Raw genomic sequence first — 9,977 nt, forward strand, 5'->3', positions numbered from 1 at the left:
AAATAAGTTATTCTCAAAACAGAGGAAAAAGAAAAATAATGTCCGCACAATTTATTAGGTAAGGAGTCGAGACTGTATCATTATTTATGCTTACAGTAACTGGAGTAGTTGAAACACAGTTTTTATCTTTAAGTTCTTTTATCCACAATGTTGGGGAAGGAAATCCCACAGCACATATGAAAACGATTTTTCTACTGTTGTAATGTGAAGATTAATAATTATCTACGTAATTATTTCCACACATTTTTCCCCTAAAATATTCTGATTGTTAAATATCAGTGCCTTCTTTCCCCTAAACAACACTTTATTAGTGAGGTGGAAATCTGATTTTAAATGCTACTGGGGTGATTAAGAGTCTTTTAAAAAAATTACTCCTGACACAGAGCGGTTGGGACCGGCGCTCACAAAACTACACTTTTTTTTTTTTTTTTTTTTTTTTTTTTTTTTAACTGGAGAAGACGCTCTAGAGCAACTGTGGAGAAGCCGCTTCTGAGGTAAACAGAATTTTAGAATTTTTAAAATAAAGTTTCTGTTTTCAAACTTGAAAAGAGGGAAAAAGAAAGAGAGATTCTGACTTTCCCCTTAATTCTACCAAAGGGAAGAAAATATTTAGAGCCGCTACAGTCCAGGCACCAGCAAGAGGCGCTAAAAATAGACAACGTAACCGCCCTCGGTGAGCTGTACTTTGAGGGAAAGACCAGGAGCTCCCCGGCTCACGGCAGAGTGGGGGCGGGGCCTATTCGTGGGGCGTGTCAGGGGCGTGTCACGGGCGGGACTTTTTCGGAGTCTGGGGTCAAAACAGCCTCAAGGGGCGTGTCAGGGGCGTGACCAGGGCGTCGAGGGCTGGGGCGAGGCGGAGTCGCCTGGAGCCTACTTCGAAGACCAGCCCGCAGGCACCTCAGAACGTCTGGGTTCGCAGTCATGTCGCTCACGCACTGCAGCGCGCGGGGTGCGGAGTTCAGGGAACCTCTCTGCTTTTTACCGCCTGTCGAGGACCCTGATTCCCAACCCCCTAGTAGTAAGCGGCCACGTCTAACGGAACCGGGCAGTGCCTCTGAGGCTCAGTGGAGGCTCCCTTTGGTGCCTCGCTTGTCTGAGGTGGAAAAAGTCTGGCAGTTGCCGCCCAGACCCGTCAAGGCGCCCTTTGTTTCAACTAACGTGATTTTTGGTCACTCCACAGACTCGTCTGCGGGGAAACGGGGGAGCAGTGGGGAGCAGATAGCTAATCTGCGATGCCAAAATGGCAAATCGGAGATGAGTGGTTGTTTGCAGTCTCTCCCCTCACAAAGTTTTGATTCTGGCTTGAGGGCTTCTGGAAGGTCCCCTGAAGCAGGGCTGTGTGACAACGAGGTTTTCAGGGCGCACTGCGGCGATGGCGCCGAAGCCCAGGCCGGTTCGCTTCTGCCCAACGCCTCTCTACACGATTTACCTGGAGTTGAGGACGCGGACGGAAACCAGTATTTAGTCCAAGGGAGAGACAATATTCAGGAAGACCACTGTTGTGTAAAACAGACAGAAAACCTATTTAGGGATGTCACCTTTCCCAAGGAAACCAAATCAACATTTCATGATATTAAGAACAGGTGTAAAGTTGACAGTGTTAGGCCATCAAATAAAAAAGAAAATAACATTTCAGCATCAACACTAAATATCTCAAAATCTCAAAACCAGCCCAGCATAGAAATCGCCAAAGCCAGCTATTTTAGAGAGAGCAGCACAATAAGTATCCCTGAGTTTCCAACTGATTTAAATAGCAAAATGTCCTCCGTCTATTTAAAGGAAATAGCAAAGAAAAAGAATGACAAAAACGAGGCATATGTTAGGGATTTCACAAACATTTACTGGTCCAAAAATAGACCTGATGTTAAGAAGCAAAAGTTACAGGATGATAAAAACATTGTGGAAGCCGATGCAGAAAATATTTTTTCTGCATGCTATGAAAGTAACCACCAGTCACTCAGCAACCAAAATATTTGTGTGAGAAAAAAAGACTTGATCAGTTTAAACTACTATAACCACAGTAGTATCATATCTGATGTAACAGACTCTGAAAAGGATTTCACTATAATACTAAGGAATGCAAACTTGGGAGAAGTAGAAACATGCCTGGACATTTACATTTTTACCGGATCAGAAAACTCTCAAAGCCAGGACTGTAACATTAGACATGTTTTGGGAAAAAAGAGGGCAAGTTGTTGGATTATGGATAATTACAAGACTCAAAGTGAAAATACTAAGACAACTGGAGAAAAAATGAATTTTCTACAATTATTAGAAATAGATAATTTAAGCAAAGAAGATTATCACTATCCAAAAGCCATGAAAACACATGAAAAACAACCCAAACCGCTCATGGTAGGAACACTTGGTAGCCAAAAGGCTTTAGTAATTTTATTTTGGTTAAATGGTAAGGGAGAAAATGGTAATATGCTAGAGTTAAAATATACTACACAAAAAGACTTTCATTTAAACAATATTTTTAGAAGTTTCATTATGGCAATTTTTTATTTTCATGAAAATATTTCAGGAAATCAAAAAGATGATAATATTTTAATCTGGTGTGAAAATTTCAAGGATAAAAAGGAAACTGATCTTCAAAATCTAATAACTAAGAATATGAATGTCATTAGAAAGAATATGTTATGCATGTATTTACAAACTAGTGCTTCAGAACCTTTAAATAGCATATTGAAAAACAACATAACGTCTTTGCTCAGTAACTGTGAATCTTTAATGAGAATTGAAAATGATTCTAAGTTAGAGGAGCGATGCATTGTCAAATGGTTAGTGCATTTGCATTTTTCAAAAAACATAGAGGAAAATCATATTGTAAAGCTAGCAAGGATTTCAGCTTTTTCAAGACTATTAGAAGATATGAAACCTATGTTAGAAAAAAAGTTATTTAAAACTGATCAAGATTTTGAGGAGTCTAAGAAAAAAACCATCAATTCCTTTTGTCTGACAACTAAAAACAAACATATTCCAATTTTTGAAACATACGAAAAAATTCCTCTTTTAATGGATTTTGATGATGAGGAGGAAATTTCTTTGACAAAAGAAATTTACAAGAATAGGAGTTTTCCTGAACAATTCATAAATGAGGAAAATTGGGTTCACTGTAGTCCTAATACTGTTACAACACATGTTAAGTCTGGCTCTCCATTTATACAGAAAGGCCGTAGACACGTTAGTGAAAAATTTTATGAAATAAATACGTACAACCCAGATTTAGACACTGAAAGAAAAGAGGAGTGTGCTAAGATCAGTAGCTTTAATTTTAATTGCATATTTGAAGATTTCTTCAATATTAGGCAACTGGCCATACCAACAAACCCCGACTTAAAACATAGTGAACAAACCAATCCTAGGACTCTAATCGAAGTGCAAAATGTTATGAACTTGCTAAGTGAAATCAAAGGAAAAAAACATGACTTAATTTTGAAGGCAGAAGTAGAAGTCACGGCACAAAGTTTACCCAACAGTTGTCAAGTTAACAAAGATATTAAGATAGAAAAGGAAGAGAAAAGTAATTTCTATTCAGTGGATGGCATGTTTTCTATGCAACCAGTTTCCTTAATGAGTAAAAAAGTAAATCTGGAAGAAACGAAATATGTTAATCAAAATAATGTGGCTGACAGAAATGAATATGAGAGTGTTTTGCAAGACAGTGAGTTGGCTACTTCAAAGCATTTTCATCCAAAGGATGATTCTACAGAATGTGTTAATCATCAATTTGAAACTGATTTGAGTCTAGGGAACAATGAATGTTTTCAGGACTTAACTGCTGAGTGTTTATCAACAGAAGCTCTGACAATAGTGAATGATTGTGAGATGAAGAGTAAATTTGATTTAGTACTTGAAGAACTTCATATGTTTCACGAAATTAGTAAGGAAAACAAAATTCCAAGTGCTGTGGAAACAAACAATGGGCAAGAAAATTACTTTAGAGAAAAGAATGATATTGAAGAGGTAAAAATGGAGATAAAAAAAGATTTGAAAATGGTTACAGTCAACAAAGTATGTGAGTCTTCCTTGCTCTGTGATGCTAGAACATGTCCTAACATGCCTAAAAGACACCGAGGTTTATTTAAATGGAAAACAATACCCGATCGTGGAGAACAGGAAGTTCCAAATGAATATAGCTGTCCAAGAACCCTGGAAGAGGAATTTTATTCTACGTCCAAGGAAGGTATGAAATTAGTGTTAAAACGTTTTTTCTCATGATTGAAAAAAATTGTTGCCTTTTATCTGTGTAGGCCAAATACATAATTTTTTGAAAAAAGGAGAGCGAGGTAAAGAGTAAGACAATGTTTACAGATGCACATTATTTTCGTATGAAAGCCTGGCTGGTCAAACACTAAATAATACCCTGAAGTTGAAGGACACAAGTGATGAATTTTTTTAAAAGGAGCCTTGGTGAGACCTGCTTCTGCTTCATTTATTTAATATTAGAAGCCAATAGGAGGAAACATTTTTTTTTTTTTAAGATTTTATTTATTTATTTGACAGACAGAGATCACAAGCAGTCAGAGGCAGGCAGAGAGAGAGAGGGAAGCAGGCTCCCTGCTGAGCAGAGAGCCCGATGCGGGACTCGATTCCAGGACCCTGAGATCATGACCCGAGCCGAAGGCAGCGGCTTAACCCACTGAGCCACCCAGGCGCCCCTAGGAGGAAACATTTTTGAGAAATTAATTTATTTATAGTATTAACATTTTGTGTAAAAGTTACTTTTTGCTGTAACATATTGATTTTTATTTGCAGACTGTGAAAAACCTTCACCTAAAAGGCCTGCTTATTTCTCTGATGAACTTGAGGGAAAATCTACTTATTTACTGAAGGGAGGTAAGATTTTTGGTTATTTTCTAGAATACCTTCAGAGATGATTTTTGCATTTTGTATTTTTTAGCATGAGGAGAATATCCTCAGGTTGTGAGAAGATAAATACAAAGATTTATCACTTTTGTAACCATTAAATTTTACTGATGCACATTCCAGTAGTTATAAATCAGTTAAAAATTAAAATGCCACTTAGAATATTGCTGGGAAATGTGCTCTACAAAACCATAGTTCTGTATTTGCAGTGATGCATTGCAATAACTAGGTGATGAAGTGTGTGGGGTTTTTTTTGTTGTTTGTATGTTTGTTTTGTTTGTTTGTTTGTTTTTTGGCTAATATACACATCTAATGTATGTAACATTAATTGGCAAAACCAAAAAAGGAATTTATCTAAGTTGGATTTTCATTGATGAGATGTTATTCCCAATTACATATTTTTTTGTCTATGTTCCTTATTATGGGGATTTATATATGGATATTTTATTTAGTAATTAAAAAGTTATTATCGCTTAGATATGTTAACATGATCTAGGACTATGACATTTAAAATTTGATTAGTACTAAAGAATAAAACTAAAGAGAAGTTAAACAACTAACTTTATCCATTGCCTAAAAGGTCTACAACACCTGAATAAAACACGCTAAGTTTAATATCCAATTTTTAAAATTTTTAAATTTATTTTAAAAATTTCTTTTCAGTGTACCATAATTCATTGTTTATGTACCACATCCCACCCAGTGTTCCATGCGATACGTGCCCTCCTTAATACCCACCACCAGGCTCACCCAACCTAATATCCACTTTAACTTGTGATACCAATGGGAGTGAGGTAGAGGTAGGGTTGAAATTAGGAAACTGTTTTCTAAATGACTTTTTCATATGGTCAGAAATTGCTGGCATTACACCACAAGACTAGATCTAGAAAAAGTAATGATATAGGTGAACATATTAACCAAAACATCTTTAGTCATGCATTATTCCTCAAAATATTTTTCCTGAACTTTCGTCATCTGTAGGATGTATCCTTGATAACTTTATTCAGTCACTTGAAAACTGTACCTGTTTCTCTCTTCTTAGTTTACAATGAGATAATCTTAAAAATTAATCCCATTCCTTGGAAGGTCAAGAGCCCCTAGGTAGTCTCTTCTCCTTTGAATAAAGGGAATAATTGAGAGAACGATACACTGAGATTCAAAACAAAGTGGTAGCATTAGCCTGGAAAGGAAATAGGTTGTTTCTTCTAGGACAAACAGGAAGAGATTGGGTTTAGGCAAGTATTTTGAATAGAAAGGAAGAAGAGTAGGTAGCTCATACTCCTATTGTCATCATGGTCATAATTGTAACAATGGAATGGATATATGAGGAAAATTGAAGTATGTACACAAATTGGAAAAGAAATGTTACATTTGTTGGGAATATCTGAACCCATAATACTCTAGTGCGCTTTTACAAGAAAAAGAGCCTTGTCATGAAACATGAAAAATCATATGGACAGTCAGAGTTATTTAGTACTATGTTAAGACTGTCCTCTTGGATTTACATTCGAAGTGCATAAAAAAGGAGTGATTTTCCTGAGACTTGTTAAAATCCATACTGTAAGGAAAAAGTTGGGAAATGGTGTGAAGCAGAGCTAGCAAACAAGGACTAATTCTGCCTCGGTAGAGTGGGTGACTGCTTATGCAGTGTGATCTTAAAGGCATTGGGAAATGGTTGGCTTCACAGTGATGCTGAAATGTTTTTTATATTTATTCAGTTGTCATCATGATGCCTCCAGTTAAATCTACCTCTAATATTTCCAGTGCATCCGGATTCACTCTGTTTCTCTCTCCTTTCTCTGTGGTTTAGAAAATGAAAGTAGTTTGAAATTATTTTGAACATGTGAAATATGACAGCCAGTCAGTGCACATGGTGCTTTATATATCATTTAGCACCCAAACTTCCCTAACCTGAAGGTATATACAAATCACCAGGGTGTCCTGTTCAATGATTCTGATTCTTTTGTGCGGTAGGCCCCAAGATTCTGTATGCCCAACAAGCTCCTAGCATATGTAGATGCTGCTAGCCTGTGGACTGTATTTTGACTTGCAACAATTTAGAAAACATTTGAGTTAATATTATCTCTAAAAGATTACTAATCCATTTTATGGATTTTTTTAAACACTGCTTTTTTAACTTATTTAAGTTCAATTAGTTAACACTGAATTTTAACATAAATAATTTAATGCTTGAATGTTTAGAATTGTTAAATAGTACAAAGCAATAAATTAATCTGGTGGACAATAATAATAAAAGTAATAATAAAATAATAAAATTACTTATAATATAAAAGGAGGAAATCCAAGGAAACAAAGAAGCATATCCTCATAGCCACAGCTTGATGACTCTTTAAGGGCATATGCTTTGCAAAGAGCCTGCTGTTGATACAAAGTGGTTTGGTGATTTCCTACCCATTGCAAAATTACCAGAAGTATCTTTTATATTGGACTACGAAAGAGGAAAGCTATTCTTTGAAAAAGTAATCAAGTAGACTAATTCTTGCTTTGTTCTGAAATCATAATCTCATAATGAAGAAGTTCACTTAGCATAAATTTCTGAAATTATCTAATTTATAAACAAATCCAGTGTATCAGAAATGATCCAACAATTTTGTTTTATTTGGACAATCCCTTTTTCTGTAAAAACTGAAAAAAAACTAGTAATATGCTTTTTCTCTTACTTTTATAATTAACTTTATACTTTTAATGTTGAACAAAGTATCATAAACTGATTTATAACTATTTTTGTGGTAAGTTCTTTCTCCCTGTTTATATATAGTTAAACTTTGTATTTTATTTCATTAATGTTTACATAGATAAACACACAGTTTCTACTTGGTTCAGCTTAGTAGAAATCATGCCGTTTATCTTTTGTTAAAAGTATTATTAAGTTGATTACACCATTTTTAGTAAAATATGCTATTATATTAAGATCATACTACTTGATTGAAGCTGGCTTAAAGTTTGATACATTTTTACCTTTACATATGTACCCCACTGTTTATTTTTTTTAAAAAAGCATTTGGAAAATTAAAGATATTTTTGTGTTTCATTATCAAGAATGTTGATCCTACCTGTCTGGTCAACCGTTCGTTGTCCATGAAATGCTTTGAACTTTGAATATGACTGTATGATGTTATATAAAAATTTCAAAATTAGAGCCCTCCATTTATATATAATAGTGAAATGTATTTGGTGCAGTATCGTTGATAATAATCTCCATTAGAAGCCAAATGAAATCATTCATAGTATAACCTACAGTTAAGCTTCTAGTAGAGAAATGACTTGGTTTCTAAAGCCACAACATCAAGTTAACTGTATAGTTTTGCTGTTGTTAAGTCAAACTGCCAGACTGGAATGTTGATTTTATTTAGTTGCTATCTTATGTGGGCAAGTTACTTAACTTCTGTTGTGCTGAGGTTTTCACATTTTAAAAATGGAGATAGGATAAGCAAACTGATGCATTTAAAGCACTTAGCTCAGTGACTCAGAAAATATTGCTAGATGTTGATGAGAAGTAGAATTTTTTAAGCTTAGAAACTACAAGTAATTTTTATTCCCTCATGCACTTTTATTGTCTTATATTTTAGGTAGTAATTTTTCACATGGAATTTCAAGAGTACTACCTCTTAAGACCTGCAGTCGACCAATAAGAATTGGTTTGTCAAGAAAAGCTAAGCTTAAACAACTTCATCCTTATTTGAAGTAAATGTTATGAGAACTTAAAAGAAGGCACTGGACTTTAATATTTCAAAACATTTCACATTTATAAATCTTTTGTCTCTTACTTTGGTTAAATGCTTTCTCCTGGTTGAGAGTTTTGAGCTTTATTTATTATGAAGTATGCAGAGGATTTAGTGTGTGTGTGTTTTTTTGTGTGAATTAGATAATTGCCTTTAAATGTTTAAAAAAATTTCATTCTTGTTTTCATATTATTATAATATGTACATTAAAATCTTTTCATGATCTCATAAAACATGTCAACTTATATTTCATGATATGTATGTGTATAAAGCTTTTATGGAGAAGAGTAATATAGCCTTTATAGGTTTCTCAAAAGGATCTGTAATTCATAAAAAAGGTAAAAAAAAAAAAAAAAAAAAGAAAAAACAAAACACCGTTTCAATCCACTTTCCTTAATTTATCAAGTGAAAAACAGAGGAGAAAAGAGGATGGGTACATTTTTAAGAACACAGAATTAGTGTCTGGATTGGGATAGAGGCACTCTCTGAAGAATTCTTTCCTACTTTTCTTTGCATTCATTTTATAATTTTTATTTCATTCCCCAGAGTCTATCTTTGACCCCAGAGCAGAATTATTATCATGTAGTTAATACCTAATAATTTATTCATTCATAAAACAGATACATTTTAATACTACCATTGTGTTAAATTCAGAGATAGAATACCGAAGAAGATATGTAAAGAGCCTGCTTTATGGAACTAATTTTCTCTGCTTGAGAAAAGAAATGTAGAGGTAAAGAAATGTAGATTATACATAATTTAAAGGTAGCCATCAGTAGAATAATTCTTTTCAAAACACTATACAAAGAAGTAAGGATAAAATAGGCTAAGTAACAAAAAGTAAGGGAAGGAGGCATCAAGAAAACATTAAAAAACAGGATGCATACAATACAGAAGGAAGACTAAATGTACCAATTCACAAAACATATGTGACTGGATGGATTAAATTATCCTATTACAAGCTAGGATTCTGAAACACACTAAAAACATCTCAAATTCAGCTATAGTCTTTAACTACCATCCCCCAGCCATGTACTTTCCAACTTCAATATCTTGTTCTGATTTCTTTTTCCCGGGCAGAACTCACCACATTCTTAAACACTATAAACATCTTGTTAGAATGAATGCAAGTTCCTTGAAGGCAAGATTCTTTCTTCTCCACAAACTAGTATAGCCCAAGTGCCTAGAATAGTATCTGACCTTTGTAAGTACCCATAAAATAGTGAATGAATGAAAGAATTTCTACACCTGCTCATAATTCCTATGTCTTTTAAAATTCTTCTTCTTTTGTATTTATCTGAGAGAAAGCACAAGCATGGACAGAGGGAGAAACAGACTCGCTGCTGAGTGGGAAGGAGCCCA

General features: G+C 34.6%; 1 protein-coding gene across 1 annotated transcript; it reads left to right on the forward strand.

Moving 5' to 3' along the window:
- The first annotated feature begins 920 nt into the window (after positions 1 to 920).
- RAD51AP2 (RAD51 associated protein 2) lies at positions 921 to 8,926 on the forward strand. The gene is given in 4 exon segments (XM_004745825.3): positions 921 to 4,189; positions 4,762 to 4,842; positions 8,463 to 8,577; positions 8,579 to 8,926. Coding segments are annotated over 4 exon segments (3,504 nt in total). The 5' UTR covers position 921; the 3' UTR covers positions 8,619 to 8,926.
- Positions 8,927 to 9,977: the final 1,051 nt, after the last annotated feature.

The sequence above is a fragment of the Mustela putorius genome, unplaced genomic scaffold (genome assembly GCF_011764305.1).
Source record: "Mustela putorius furo isolate JIRA1106 unplaced genomic scaffold, ASM1176430v1.1 tig00537284_pilon_pilon_pilon, whole genome shotgun sequence".
NCBI classification, from domain to species: domain Eukaryota; kingdom Metazoa; phylum Chordata; class Mammalia; order Carnivora; family Mustelidae; genus Mustela; species Mustela putorius.